Source organism: Prunus avium, chromosome 5 (assembly GCF_965620075.1).
Source record: "Prunus avium chromosome 5, drPruAviu1.hap1.1, whole genome shotgun sequence".
NCBI classification, from domain to species: Eukaryota; Viridiplantae; Streptophyta; class Magnoliopsida; order Rosales; family Rosaceae; genus Prunus; species Prunus avium.
The window spans coordinates 20,189,187-20,205,720 of NC_142288.1; the positions used below are offsets into that span (position 1 = coordinate 20,189,187).

Genomic DNA, 16,534 nt, shown 5'->3' on the forward strand with positions numbered 1-16,534 from the left:
ATTACAAATTGGGTTTGCAAACTTGTTGGTGGTGCCTACGGTGGCTAATGGTGTGGATGTGAAACCCCGTATTTTTAAATAAATATATATATATATATATATATGTTCATTTTAATAACTATAAAATATATTTATTATTTGTTTTTCTCTAAATGAGTACCCTTAGATATTTCTTGTGTATTTAATAGGTAAAAAATCTCTTCTTATCTTTTTGAGCAAGTTAACTTGGACAAAAGGATTGACATGGTAATTATATATATATATATATATATGAGTTTTAATCATCTTAAGCTATAGAGTGGACGTGTGGTTAGCATGCATATTTCATCCTTATCACCAATATATGTGTCATTGTTTTAAAGCTCAAACTTGTGTGTGTTTTGATAACTCATGTAAGAAATTAGTTAGTTAATAAATATCTTGGTTCTATCTTCCAACATTTGTATTCATCCTTAGTCATCAAGCTTATCCACACATCTATTCTTACTTCATGCCCAAATTTTGTAAGAGTATAAATAAGGCCTCTCCCCTATGTTGTCAATAACAAAAACGAGAAAGAGAGAAATGAAGTGAAATACTAGAGAGAGAGAGAATGTGGTGATGAAACTCTTGGAGCTTGCTTTGAGTGATAGTATATGAAGATAAGTAGATGAGTTGTCTTGCCAATTTATTTTAAGGGCTCTCATTGACTGGCATATTACATAATCTACTCACTGAGCGGTGGTTGCTCATCCCTTACCTTATTTAAATTTTCAGATGAATTAGTGGGCAAGACAAGGACTAAACCAGTTGAGGATGGATTAGATGAGAGTGATAGAGCTTTATTTATTTATTGTAAAGTTGTAAGATTTTGGGATCTATTTTTATAAGAAAAGTTTTTGGCTTCTTTTTATTTATTTTATTTTATTTTATTTTTATATTTTATTTTACTCACGCACCGGGCGCGGGGTTTCCACCTACCCCCGGGTCTGGGGCGTGACAGTGGATGAGGAAGATGGGTATAGTGCATATCAGAGAAGAGAAGAAAAAAGCAATTGGGGGTGCCATCTCAGAGATAGCAGAGCATAGAAGAAGAATAAGAAAAAAGCAAAACTGAGAGAGAGAGAGAGAGAGAGCGCAGTAGTAGAGACCAATTTCACATGACCAAAAAAAGTGATAAAAATGATACTGGGCCAATAGGGAGCTTTTATAGAGGATATTTTTGAATGAATTTCAAAAATAGGGCATTATTGAATAAAACATTAGAGTTGAGGGCAAAGCCGTGTATTTCCCAAAATTAAAACCCTGGGCAACCATGATTGGAGATGGCCTTATGATTGTTATTTGGTGCTTTTAACTCATTTTTGTTATGATACATGTATTTACTTATTAATATTATATCATAGGTCTTCTTTTAGAAAGAAAATGTTATCCCATTCCTGTAGGTCTATGAAATATCAACCAAATTGGATATTCATATTAAAACACGTAAATTAGTGCTCTTTCTACTAACATCAAATTTATTACCCAAATTTTTATTCACCAATGTGAAGTACTAGTGTTTTTTTTTTTCCTTTTATCAAAGAGTGTAGGGGATTCAAACTTGAGATATTTTTCAACATTGGAATTTGGCTGGCTTGTCTGTTACTTGCTAGACTTCAACAATGTGATATAGCCGTACTCTAATCACAAGACTTAAAACATGTATCGAAAATATTAAGCATGATCAATGCTTTTTTAATTGATAATAAATGCCAAATTTGAAACATCTTAGACATAAAGTTAAGGAAACAGAAGTTTAACAAAACAATGACCACATGTAAAACGAGAGCTTTTTCTGTACGACCTTCCCAAATCAGGGGTACTTCAAAATTTTATAGGATCAACTAGCCTGCAAAGGCAAACAAAACTTGGAAACGAAGACATAAGTCACAAAACAAGTTGTATGATAAAATGCTTACATTCCTTCTGATATGAACACATTGCATCTCTATACAAAACGTATAACGACCGACGAATCCATGCACCTTTGCAAACCCCAGCTTCTATAGCAAGTATAAATGAACTATTGACGTTGACAACGTTAGACTTCACCTATAAATGACATTCTGCATTCTCATACAAGGAAAATTCGCCAATTGAGTCGATCCTTCAAAACTCCAGCTATGATGTCTCCCAAGCAAAAGCCTGACCTGAGTTCATGCCTGTGCATGGTTAATGCAGAATTGATGAGCTGCAAAACTTGAACTGCAAACTTGTCCTTTGCCGCCATGAATACTTATAACGGCTGGAGTGCATTCAACTCAGGCCTTGTTGGATAATCAATACCCTGAAGAGCTGGTATCCGTCTTAAATCCTCCTCTGAATATGCAGGGATGAACCAGTACCACTTATCCGTCCCAAACACCTAACAAAATAAATGGTGAATTCACCAGAACAAGCAACAACGTATTCTTCTGTGCATTACATCTTGCATCAGAACTTCAACTAGATCAGTTTGGTTGTAATATGACTTTCCAATTTAATCACAAACTTACCAAAAGTATATTATATATAATTAAAGAAAAAAATAAATCAGCACTACTTCAGTTTGGTTGGAACTAATAACAGCAGGAGCATATGGAGTTGCATATCAGTAATATCTGTTAAATGAGCTGAAGGTACCAGCTTACATTCTAACCTTAAACATGAGGATATGGCGCTACTTTTCTTATTAATGTTTTCCTTCTAAGAATTTTTTTTCTTAAGAAAAGCTTAGGCAAGGCAAAGAATCTAGCAAAACAATCAAACTATGAGAATGCGATAGTTATAATATTTACTTAACACACACCTGCCCACACAGAAAACCAAAATAGACAGAAAAAAAAGTAAACCTGTTCAAAGTTTTTCTTCCGACCAAGGTCATACTGCCATTTAGGAGTGGCTTTCTTCTCATATGCCTGAAGCAATCAAGAATCTCATGTGAGAGATACAGTAAGGCCTAGCTATTAGTAATTTTGTTTTTAAAGTATAACAAAAGCCATCACCTCAATAGTGGTGGTATTGGACGCTACCAGTGATAGGTGCATGATCATGAAGCCAAAAACGCTCAAAGCAAATGCGAAGTTCAAAACTGAAAATGGAAATTACAGATATTTGAAAATACAGATGATACCAAGATTCTTTTTCAAAAGAAAAATGGAAAAATCAAACTGGCCATCTAAAAACTTACCAAATGTGATAAAACTGGCTGCAACAGTGCCCAGTGTTCCAATTACCTCTTCTTCAGTAAAAAATGCCATAAAATACTTGAATAATGATAAAGTGACAAGAGTTGTCTCAAGAAATGTGTAAAACTGGAAAAACATAACAAACATAGCAAGTCATTCATCAAATCAGCTCTAGTTTAGTTTGAGTAGATAGCGCTTATCTCGCCAGTCAACAGAAGTGTATGCTCAAAAGATTTCAATACTAACATAGTGCGCTAACATACCAAGAAGAGAAGGAAGTACTTGTAATTCAATGCCCCAACACAGTTGACCACCCACACACAATGATGGTCCATTTTCAATATGCACCTCCCACCTAAGACCAATGCATAAATGAAACAATGAACCTTCCATTCTTTGTATACCACCAGATATACATATTCAAAAGAGCGAACTTGGACTCAAAAGTACTCACAAACAGAACAATGATGACATCGAGGTGGTTTAAAGTGGTTGCACTTCCGACAGAACCGTACTTTTTGATTTGCTGGGTCACTGACCAGGGTAGATTGGTCCGATCCCACCAATGGGGCTCTGTCACCTCCCTCCTCATCGTTTGCAGGCCTCCAATTCGGTGGAACAACCCCAGGATCCGTTAGAACAACATTAAAGTAGCTCCACAACAGCATCACCAACTACATAACCAAACTCAATACTTTCAATGTTACATTTGTCACCATTCTTAATTTGAAGTGTTTAAAATGGGAAATTCAAAATCTCAAAACAGGAAAAGAAATTCTAAAAGCCCCAATTATAATTGCTTGTTCCGAATAAAATGGGCAGCATTTAAATTGTTACTCCCACCAGAGCAATTTACAACACTCACATGCATCAATAAGATTTCCCAGAGCAATTCAAAATCCCCAGCGATACCATTTCCCAAAGGAAAGCTTTATTGCCACAGCAAAAAAAATTATTAAGATAAGAGAAATGTACAAACTACAATCCTCTTAATTACGAGCACAACCCTCACATTCATGATTAGCTCTATCCTAATAATTTCACCTTTAGAAATAACATTCCCCCTAATTCAAAGTAGCAAAGAAAAAGTCCAATAAATGCCAAGTACCCAGCTTGTTGAGAGTTGAAAACTAAAGTCACTAGCTTTATTTTTTACTCTCTGTTTATTTTCTAGCTCAATATACAACTACAAATATCTGCATATCACCTATGCGTATGTGCACTTATGTATGCATATAATTTCTAGAGAGATAAAAAAATTTGAGCATTTAACAATCAATCAAATTGAATTAAACATAAAATTTAAAAAGATAAAAACTTTAGGGGAATGGGAATTACCAGAATATGGAACAAGATCAAGAGAGGGAAGGCAATGACGGCACTGAGGCCTCCGCCAAGGATAGCAGGCAAATAATTGGCCAAAACGACGGCGTAGTAGGTGAGCCCGACTATGGCGAGAACCACGAGGACCATGATGTAGCCGAGTGCACGCAGAGCCGTACAGAGCTTGAACGCGTTCCACGCCATTGCTGCTGCTGCTCCTCCTGGTCTTTGTATGACCTTACAGACGAATCAAACCATGGAAATCAGAAAGAAAAAAAAATTCCTATGAGTTTGGGGAATTGGAATTCCATTTCCCCATCGGGATTTAGACGGAACGTTGACGAAATTTGATTCAAATTTGACGATGAATTCAAAGGGTTAGGAGACTAATTCAACACGTTGAGAAGGAGGGACATTTGTTATTGTTTTTTTTTTTTCCTTTTCTTTTGGTTTTTTTTTTTTTTTTCTTTGGACAGAATTATTATAAAAATTAAAAATTAAAAAAAAGGAATTATGGGTTTCTTGGTTGACAGGGCAAACGTGTATTAGACGATGAATAATTAGCAAACACATCCACTTTTAATTATGATATCGTCCTTAAATAAGATTACTTAAAATAACAAAAAGAATTTGATGTTCACTTCTCGTCATCATCCATCAAGCCCAACATTGAAATTGATGTTCACTTCCCAACCTGAGTGAGTTTTAGATTTTTTTATCACTCAAGACAATTAATTTGTAAATTGCGATAACTAAAAAACATGCATAGTTTAAAATAATAATCATATTAATAACATCGACGATTATAGATCAAACCAAATCGAACCAAATTACTTGCGATTTGGTTTCTTTCAGTCCAATATTACGAGTTTTTTTAAAGTAAAACACTAGACAAATTGCTCAAATTGATTTAATTTGATCAGTTTGAATGGTTTTTGGTTCATGCGTAATTATCACAGCCTAATGTGTTAGTTTTTGTCATGGCCAACAATACTAGGTGACCATGGTTACCATATTAAAAAATTAAATTTTTTAAAAAGTGGTTAGAGGGATATTTTAAGAATTCCAAAGGGTAATTTGAGTATAATTTTAATGTGCTAATCAATTGAATTAGAATTATCATAAATAAATTGATGGCTTGTGCACGTACACAAATGCATGTGCAAAAATGATGCAATTAAAGTAGTAAAAGAGAACCAATTAGCTCTTTTAGTTGAATATAACTTTTCTTTCCAAAGTTGGTAAATGTCTCAAATTTGAATTCTTCGTCCCTCATTGATTAAGTAAAAACGTAGCAAAAGATAATGTGTGCTATACGGAACGAGAAAGCATTAGTTAGATTAGAAGAAGAGAATGAATGTAAGTTGTGTGGACAAATTAGAAGTTAGACAATGTACACCCACTTCAGTCTAAGTTGTTCAAAATGAGTAAATGACAAAGGTATCTTTCACCCTTGTGATGAGACTTATTATAGGTCTAGTTAGTAATAAAGTGCTTCCTCCCACACCTAAGATTATAGGTTGATCCCTACATCATCTATTTGGTCTTCACATGAATCAAAAAAGAAGAGTCCAAAGAATTGTGGTAAGAGTTGTTGGATCAGAACATCCTTAGATCTTTTCATTTAGAGCATCCATAATGGTGGCTTATAAATTACGTCTCTATCAATTACTTTTAGGGTATGTTTACTAATCAAGTTTCGAGATAAACATAAATTGGAGTATTCAAGAAACAGAGTCAAGTATTCCAATTAAGTTGTTTATTAATGGTTAGGAATCAAAATGAAAACAAAACTGATTCTCATTAAAAGCATTTACTATTGTTAAGAATCAGGAATCAAAACCAGTTTGATTACCAATACTGTATGCAGCACTAGATATCAATCTTTATATAAAAAAGTTGAATTTTTTTTTTTTAATCATTATATTTCTTTTGTAATCTTTGTTTAAATAAGAAAGAAAACCTCAACCCAAAAAAATAATAAAAGAAAGAAATCCAAACCCACAAAATACAGCAGGCCTTGTTGAAAGCCCAAGAATAACTGTTTGTCCGTTTCCTTCTTCTTTTTTATTATTGCAAATGGTCGAACACTTGGAGTGCACCACGAGCAACTTGAGTAGAGGTGCAATTTGAAGCATGGTAATTGGTTTTTCAGGGAAAGGAGGTGCAGCTACACCTTATTGCGCCTTAATAGGTCCACTAGTGGATCAAGGTGAAATCTTTTAAGGCTCCAAGGCATCTTAGCTTCAATGAAACCTTTATATTGGGGTTAAATTCAACTACAAGGAAGGGAGATTTCTCTCACACATACTAATACGGTGTCATGGGATTGTCAAACCTGAGAGACCACTAATCTGCAAATCAATATCTTTTTTCACTGAGCTATACACTTCTTCATGTAAATAAGTGTTAAATACGCTTGATCGGCATAAATAAAGAGAGTGGGGTTTACCTGCGCGTGGTACTTCACAGCAATAGGCTGATGGACCATATAGATTACACGAGTCAGCGGCTAACTTCGATGGCACAAATGAGAGCATGAGCCTCCTCCTTCCGTATGCATGGACCACTCCACTTGGCGATGACTCTCTTAGCCGCACTGTCTCATTTATTAACTTCACATGCTCACCCAATCTCATCCGTTCAGACCCCAAAAAAAAAAAAACCAAAATCCAATCTCATCTGCCTCACCTCCATCAAATCAAAAGACCCCAATAAATGAGGGTAGATGGGTTTCTGAGAATTGAGAGGAGGGAATTAAACATAGCAATAAATGTTGACACCTTCCAAAAGACGTCGTCTTAAATACACGACTCTGATTGAGTCCTCCTTTTAGCTGCTTCAATAACTTCTCTTCAAGTAATAAGAAAACAAAATAATTTTCCCAAATTCCCATATTTCTGAGCTCTCTGATCTTGACCCGCCAGATGGTTTCGCACTTTCATCTTCCCCGTTTGTGAATACCATAGTTACCTACTTCTCATGCATCTTACTATTGGAAAATCTAAATTCGCAACAGTTTGTACTAGAAGCCTATGTACATAAACAAAAGCTTTTCCATTCGAAAACCTAATTTCATGTTTAATTATTTGCAATGAAAAAGTCGTAAATCGAGAAAGTCAAAAAATTAGAGAAGAGGAAGAACGATTATATGATCATCAACTACTTCCCTAATCAATCCACATATTGATTGCACCAGTATTGAATTACGAATTTTAATGTAGAACACACACTAGTAAGTGCAATGAAAAGTCAGAAATTAAAATAAACACTGAAAGAATAATTCCAATCTACATCGCATAACATGCCGTCAAAGATTGATAATGCAACAACCCTCTAATTAATGGCTTCCTTTCCAGGTATGGTAATATACGCAATGCAACTAATGGCCTCATGCATTTATATATGTAGGAGGAGGCTTTAGAATTAGTAGCCCTGATTTTGATGCACAAACGACCAAGCTCTTAATGGCATTGCAGCATTCAAATTACATTTTCCACAACTTATCAGGTGGACCAACAAAAATTAATGCATATATATGTAGTATTTCAATGTGAATGTGAGTGAACACTAATCAAAAATTTCAGCTCCTGCTACTCTGTTTTTTCCTCCTTGTACTTGTTAAATTAGAGGACGCTTGTTTAGTTGAGGTTTTAATTGAACTGTGGTCTTGCAAGTCAAATACAATACATGAAAGTGAGTCTTGAGTGAGATGAAGAGATATACAGGTGAGTGGAAATGTAATTTGTCCGTTCATATTTGAGTTTGATACTCACATTCTACCATCGGATCACAACCATGTTATTCACTTGGCAAACCCAATTATCCCCAATCATCCCATAAGAGCAATTCCACCGGGAGGCTCCAGCCTAGGTAAGAGGCCCCCAATCCGTTTTCTAAATGGTCAAGTCTCGCCAGGGCAAGAGCTGAGCTCCACCAACCCGGGCAAGCTGACCTAATGCTGACGTCAACAACAATTTAAATAGCAAAAGAATTGAAGAAAAAAAAAAGAAAAAAAGAAATCAGAATTTTTTATATTATAAATACCTAGCTATATTCTTCACTTTCCACATCAAAACTCTATACAAATTCTTCTCTTCATATCTCATGTGAATAGTGGTTGTCATAGCAATGGGTGGAAAACCAACAAAAAAAATTGTTAGGACAAATACTATTCATATAAATAGTAACTGCCCTTACCTCCCATTGCCATTTTTTCACGGCTAATGAGTGAAAATGCTCTAAGAATTGCTCACGGTACACATGATGCGGTGTGTTGAGAGTATGCTACTTCTGATATGGAAACCTAAAAGAGCTTAAAAGATATTGAGTTTTTACCTAATTTACTTTAAACGCGTGAAGTGGGTCAAAATCAAGTTATTAGTGTTTGACAAAAACCAGCCTAAGTCGTTTGTTATGGTCCTCTATGCAAGTTACCCTGCACATAAGCACTCACCCATCAAATCAAACTAATTATTATCTTATCTTTTTGGATGCAAGCAACTAGCTTAAGCTTCGTTTGACAGCGCGTGGAAACCAGTTTGCCTCCACGGTGATCCATAACCATGATTACTACACGACAAAAATTCAAACATAAGAAAATGAAAGAAAACAAAAACAGACCGAAACACAGAGCGCAAGCAAAAACAGAGCACGAGCAAAGCAAGCACAAACCAAACCTCAGGAAGATAATAATGAGAAAAATTAAAATAAAATAAAATAAAAAACCCACGTATATAGATATATGGCCATGACATCCACTCAACTGAACCAACCCAAAAATGCCACAACAAAACGACACACCAAAATCAAACATGGCTCCTCCTCCGTCCTCCAAGTCCCCTCCTCCTCCTCCACCAACCCATTTCACCCCTGTAAGTGTTAATGCGTTTGTTTCTCGAGAAAATGATAGAAAAGAAAACAAAATTTCCATCTTTCATGCCTAACTAAAAATACCCATTAGTTAGTTATTTTATTAATGGTTTGGTTTTTTTTTGGTTTGTTGGTTGCAGATTCAAGAATGTGATAAAGAAGGACAGGAAGACGAGGATTGTACGGACAGAGGAGTGAATACTAACACTCCAAAGCACCACCACCCAACGCCTCCTCCTCATCACAAAAACGGCAGACGCCAAAACACAAAGCGCTCCGACTCTGCAGATTCAGTCACCACGGAAGAAGCGGACGACGGGTCGGTTTCCTGCAACAAGTGTCGTCCAAACGCCAGGGAGAAGATCTCCGTCGTTCCTCTGGACAACAATGGGATTCACAACAGAAACGCCTCGTCGTACATGCCGAGCCCAAACGGCATTCTCAAGTCGATTTTGTCGTCGTTTACTCGGAAGAGCCCGAGAACGCCGATGGAGGGCTACACGACGGCGAGAGAGGAGCAGTGGAAGATAGCGGTGGCGGAGCTCTCGCACAAGCTGGTTCACGCTACGAGGAAGAGAGACGAGGCTCAATTGGAAGCCTCGAGGCTCAAATTCTCCATGGCCGAGCTCGAGAAGAAGCTCAACAAGCTCGAAATCTACTGCCACAATTTGAAATCTGGGCTTGACGAATGTAGCGGCAGCAACAACTCGTCGCCGTACCAATTGGGCAAGTCCCAAATCAATCGACGGCGTAGTTTTGGTGGATTCAGCTCAAACGACGTCGTCGAGAAAGTGGTGGTGGAGAATTTCTTGGTTTCGGTCTCGGAGGCCCGGAATTCTATCAGGGGTTTGAGCAGGTCGCTTACTATGCAGCTCCGGCACATGGGTTTCGGCAAAGTGTATGAGAAAATCTCCGGTCTTCTTCAACCTTACGACGTGAAGCTCTCGGGTTCGAAAAACCCAAGAAGCTTGCTTTTTTACCTAGAGGCTCTGCTGAACAGAGCCTTCTTCGACGAGTTTGAGTCAGCTGGGTTTCAGAAGAACTCGTCCAGCCAAATCCTGAACCCAATCGAGAGGTGCGAGGCGAACTACACGTCGTTTAATGTGCTAAAGGGCTTGACTTGGGATGAGGTTTTGATCAAGGGGACGAAGCATTTCAGCGAGGAGTTTAGTGGGTTTTGCGACAGGAAAATGAGTGAGATTGTGGCTATGTTGGGCTGGAACAGGGCTTGGCCTGAGCCATTGTTGCAGGCTTTCTTTGGGGCTTCGAAGAGTGTCTGGTTGGTGCACCTTTTGGCTAACTCGATTCACCCGAGCTTGCCCATCTACCGGGTCGAGAAAGGGGTCGGGTTCGACCCGGTTTACATGGAGGACATGGGCGGAGACAAGGCCAGGAAGCTGGTGCCGTCTGTCGTTAGGATCATGGTGGCGCCTGGGTTCTATGTGTACGGGAGTGTGGTCAAGTGCAAGGTGCTCTGCAGGTACAACAGCAGCAACAAGGATTTGGTCCAGTCACCATCTTAATTATAGTTTAATTAATCAAACTTTTTGAATTTTGATTAGTTTGTTATACTTAATTTGCTGCTGTTTTGATCTGATTACGTGGTAATGATGGTTGTGTACTTGTTAATGTTATGTGGTGTAATTTGGTGCTTCCATGGGATGTTAATTTTTACATTTTGGGATCAAATGAAAATGGAAACTGGAAAGCGGCATTTTTTTATATAAATTTTGTTCTGTTTGTTTTAATGTTTGTTTGGTCCCTTGTGATATTATACTACTAATTATAAAACAACCACTAAAACTGTCTTCATCCAACGGTCCTATTTTATGAAAAATGCATAGAATCATTGAGTTACTCAAAATACATACGCTAATTAACCAAGATAAAAGATGCTTCTCTTGTGAATCATTTTTCGATCTTCTAAATCTAAGTTGTGTAATCTTTTAGAATCTTTTTGCTAAAGTGAAATGCTCACGCAGGCGAGCCGACTCGCATTCGTGAATATTGATGCATGTGAAGTTTATAATGCATCAATTATTTAATTTTGACTATGGTAGGGTGTATTTTAGCGTATCATGTTGTGCAATAATGAAAGGAAGCTGTTCTTCTGAGTATTGCAAGCACAGTTCCCTATGGCAAAAGCTGAAAAGCACAAGTCTTAGTTGAGCCAAAGATATTTGACAATGAAATAGTGTATTCATATTCGTATGCAAGGAAATCTAGTCACTCCTTGGGATCAACTTCAAGCATGCCTGCAACTTCCTTTTGGATTTTCTTTCACTGTCTTAGTATAAAATACACGGGTCAAACTTTCACGGTATACAATGTTATTGAGCGGTGAGAGAGATGTTTTGATGTTTCTTTCTTTCTTGTTCTTTCTAGCTTTGTGGGGGTGATGGGGAGATAAAATGTATTGGGCTTGGAGTTTGGTTGGCAAAAAGGCTAAGTTTGGGCTTTGTCCTTCAGCGTGACAAGTGACTCTCTATCAAACCGAAATTGTATAATGAGAGTGACATTTATGGACTTTTAAATTAACTAACATGATCATTTCATTAAATTTAAATGAAGTTATTATTCAAATAAATACTGTAACTATTTATACTCAAAATGAACAGCCAATGAGAACGAGACACGTGGAGGAAATCGAGCTTGGTCAGGGACGCCCTCGGCACCCTACCTACCGATCGCTCCATTAGGGCAACACACTCTTCTGAGACACGTGGCATGCTCCCAGGCGACGTCCACAGTCCCACATCGAAATTATCAACAAAGTGCACACCTCCCAAGGCCTATAAAAGAGGCTAACTACCCCAAAACAGAGGTAATTAGAACTTACGACATGCAAGCTTATTGATCTGTCAGTTGAACTTTTTAATCCCGAACTTACTTAAGCATCGGAGAGCCTTCGGCCGGTACCACACCGGTGCCTTGGGTCTTACCGAGCGTTTGCTCATATTGTAGATTACGCCCCCTACCGAGGCATTGAGGATACCGAATGTATAAAATTACTAAGTTGACCCTCTAAGTCAGAGAACCACTTTTTGGCGTCAACAGTAACTAATATGAAGGTCCGTATATTGTACCCTCACCATAAGACGACTCCTCTATCAAAACCCCTAAAACCATTCCTTTAATCTTTTTATGTTATGCAACTGTTATTGACACTTCAAAAACGTCATTATGCATCTATTCCGTAATTTTTACAAAAGAAGCTTTGTTCATGCAAATTATTACTAATCGTAATGAAATAAATATTTAAAATATACCGAAGAAAGAAAGATTTCTAAAGGTATGACGCGATGCCACTAAAAAATTTCAGCTAATGATTTCTCCAGGAAGATTGATCTCCGCCAAACTGAGATAGAGCGGAAAGGCACACATGATTTCTTGTGTTTCTTTGCCCCACTGTGCAGTTGTCCCTCTGAGACCATACAACACCACCTCTTTACAGGCTGGAGATCTACAAGAATTTGGATTTCTCTGAATCACCTCATCATAACATTTCTCAGTTCCTCTGAGATTGGTTTTATCTGAAAATTTTGAAACATTAAGGCCGTTGGTAAATGCCAGAAGTGGCTCCAGCAGAGAGTGCCGTATTCACATCTCTGCAATCTCATGAACGGCAATTGTTGATAAAAAAAAAAAGTATCTGCATTCTCATCAACGACAATTGTTGATAAAAAAAAGCATTTGTAATCAAATGAACGACCGTTGTTCATTAAAAACTCCCAGATGCCAACTTCTTGGGGGTGGGGTGCGATGCCAACTTGGGGACAGGCCAAGTGGTGGTTGATGGGGCTGAACTGTGGGGTCTTGTATATATATATGGCTTGGAGATCAGACAAGGGCCTGCATTGTTGTAGAGGTTGAGGCGGGACACTCTGAGCTGCCACCAATGCCATTTGTTCAATTTGAGAATGGGGCCGATACTGTCACCTCCGAGCTTATGGTACCTTTGTGATGTCGCTCTCTTAGCTTTCTATTCGACTTTAATAAATCTCTCTTTTGTTTGGAAAAAAAAAAGAGAATTTTATAAGTGTGGTAAGATAAAAACATTTGGGAGCTAGACGAAGTAATTATGGGATCAAAATCTAACTTCTAAAAAATAAGTGAGTAAGGCTAGTTGTTTTTGACATGTGCTAGAAAAGGATAAGTGAAATGAGTGGATTGTTAGAGTAAACGTGGGCCAAACAAAAAGTGAGATTGTATACAATGAGAGTTTCTGCAATAAGGATTTTAAGTTAAAAATTGATTAAGGATTTTTTTTTTTTTTTTTTTGGTCGAAAGATGAAATTCATTCCAAGACCTCACCCAAAACGGAAAAGGCACAGAAACAACAAATAAAGTAACCCAGTAAGGAAACACAAACAACAAATAAAGTAACCCAGTAAGGAAACACAAAGAAACTAACAAATCTACAATATCAGATAAACATGAACAAACAAACTATCCAAGATAATGATATCATCATATAAACAAAAATAAAAATGACAGAACTAACTGGATTAAAAACAACAAAACAACCCAGTAAGCAAAACAACATCAAGCACAACAAAAAAACTAAACCACAACAGATCTACCACCATAAGCCTACTATCAGAACAACCCCAAGGCAAGGGAAACAGAACCATGAGACATGAAAGAGGCGGTCTGAGCACCCGAGCCTTAGCGCTGTCGTAGCTCTACACAAATTTCATGAAGTACGCGAGAAGTATTCGGTTTAGCTGTTGTAGCCAAGAGATGAAGCCAAATCGAGAGGGGAGATAAAAGGTCTGAGTGATGAACGATATCAACCCAAGAAGCTCAATCTCCACCAGATTCGAAATCACCAATACACCTAAAGGAAGGCAAGGACCAATCGGAGGATAGCCAAGGACAACGCTGAGAGGATTGGAATGGTGGAGATTTGGGGGAGCACACATGAATAGAGGCATGAAGCCCTAAAAATGAGCAAGAAAAGCTCGAGCATGTCACCAGCTCTACACACCGAGAAAGCTTTGGGCCCAGCAAAATGGGGGGTAGAACATATGGCGGAAGCAATCAAAGAGGAGTTAGAAAGACGTGCGCGCAAGGGCAAACCCGAAAAATTGCAAGTTTGGGCCCCGAGCTCAGATTTAGGCACATGACCCGTCGTCGATTCAAAGAGAATGCCAACGCAAGTAGAACCCATTACTTTGCCATAATGTATGGGCTTTTTAGGGCATCCGAGATCGTTTAGTAGCCAAAAATCCAGTTTTTGAAAACTTTGTTATATTTCCTATTCTAAATCCTTGTTTATTCCTAGGGTTTCTAGGGTATTTAAACAACTTTAAACCCGTGGTTAGGGTTATGTTATATTAGTCCATATTATCAAAAAAACTAGCGGTTCTCTCATTTCTTCATGGTGGATTCTAGAGTTATGTGTTTTAGGCTAAAGCTCAATCATCCAATTGTCACATTGCGTTAGTATCCATATGCTTCGAGAGGAACCTCGAAAGAGAAACAAAACAATGTTGAGAGGGAATGGGGAGGGGCCTCCCCCTCAAAGAGAAGAAACGACGCTAAAGGTTGGGTGAGCAATTTTCGCTAAGGTTGGGATCTCAGTCATCCATTATATGTGAACTATTAAAGTGAAAGAATAGCTTTTTTTGACAATTTTATTTTTAGGTGACAAACAATGAGAATTCTCTTAAATAAGAGTATAGATATATGCCGCTAATTTTTTTTTTTAAAAAAGTATAGATATATGTGAATTTTTATTGTTCGGCAACTTTTGTAGCTGTTTGATTATCAAGTTCTGAAATTACCTATAGGATGACTAATGGGGGTGAATAGGCCAATTGAAAATTATAATTAATAAATAAATATAAACTTCGGTAGCATGATTGATATGGCTTATCAATCTTGAAACATGTAGAACATAAAATAAAGGAACACACATAGAGTTATTTTACGTGATGAAACCTCACCTATGGGGAAAATCTACAGGACTCCTCAGTCCAAAACACACTATAGAACGATGATTATAAGAAGTACTCACACACTTATCCTAGACACATTTTAGATAATGTTTACTGACTTCTTCGTAACTCAACTTTTGTCATGGGATGACCTTCCAACTCTCCTTATGCTGAACCCGATACTTGTCATGATTGATTCAAGCTCACTGGAGAAAAACTGCCACAACGGTCTTGGTGCCCTTAACTGTATGGCTCACCAATGAATGCAATATGAATGATAAAAGTGTTTGAATAATCACGAAGTAAACATAAAACACTTAATGATTTATCTCAAATAAAAACGCAGTTTAAGCATGCAAAACTTATGTTCAAAAGTTATGAAAGATGAAGAAGACAAAGGTCTTCTTTTATATGCTTTTTGCTCCACCAAAAAATAAAACCATGTTAAAAAAGATGAGATTGATTTTCACACAAATAAATTCAATCACCAATTATTTTTGTACTATTCTAAAGTTAAGGAACATGTGGTCCAATCAATAGGAAAATAAAAACTCCACAAAGGAAATTTGTGATAATCCCACCATTAAAGGAGTCCTAATATTTTTAGGTCAACTACCAAGAATATCTCAACACCTTTAATAATGTGATCTAATTAGAACTTGATTTGCAAGTAAATTACTTAAAAGATAAGTAACAAATCATGGATGAGAGAAAGAAAGAATAAGTAAAAAAAAGATATTGCAAAATATGCCTAAATGAGATGCACTCTTAAAGGGATTCTAATTTATTAAAATCAAGGAAGATCACTGAAATAAAATTATATTAGATTCCAGAAAACGTTCCTATTATGAGTGCATGAAAAATGACATGTCTTACCCTTCAGATCAAATGTCTGTTACGTGTTAAGTAGGGGTGGGCACTCAAACCGGCGAACTGAAAATCCGAGAACCGCACCGAACCAAACCGGGAAAAAATCGAGTTGACCAAAAAGTCAACAATCGGTCAAAAATCGAACCAGATCGGGTTGGACCGGTTTTGGATCCGGTTTCATGTCTTCAAAAACCCAATCGGGCCGAACCGAACCGGTCAAATTAAAAAATATATAATTTAAATAATTATTTATATTTAATACTATATTTTTAATCTAATAACTAATATTTATTCAAGTTCAATTTCAAAATATCTCTCTTTTCTAATTTTAATATTTAT

General features: G+C 37.2%; 2 protein-coding genes across 2 annotated transcripts; one reads left to right on the plus strand and one right to left on the minus strand.

Moving 5' to 3' along the window:
- Positions 1-1,674: 1,674 nt before the first annotated feature.
- On the minus strand, positions 1,675-4,959 carry LOC110753635 (putative protein S-acyltransferase 14). The gene is made up of 7 exons (XM_021954570.2): positions 4,527-4,959; positions 3,643-3,862; positions 3,452-3,543; positions 3,191-3,314; positions 3,006-3,091; positions 2,853-2,918; positions 1,675-2,386 (listed from the first exon to the last, which is right to left on the minus strand). The coding sequence occupies exons 1-7, from the start codon at positions 4,713-4,715 to the stop codon at positions 2,258-2,260; spliced, it is 906 nt and encodes a 301-aa protein (XP_021810262.1). The 5' UTR covers positions 4,716-4,959; the 3' UTR covers positions 1,675-2,257.
- Positions 4,960-9,175: 4,216 nt separating this feature from the next.
- On the plus strand, positions 9,176-11,131 carry LOC110753710 (cyclin-dependent kinase-like protein). The gene is made up of 2 exons (XM_021954655.2): positions 9,176-9,385; positions 9,524-11,131. Exons 1-2 carry the CDS (start codon positions 9,293-9,295, stop codon positions 10,904-10,906), a joined length of 1,476 nt encoding a protein of 491 aa, XP_021810347.1. The 5' UTR covers positions 9,176-9,292; the 3' UTR covers positions 10,907-11,131.
- The last annotated feature ends 5,403 nt before the right edge of the window (positions 11,132-16,534 follow it).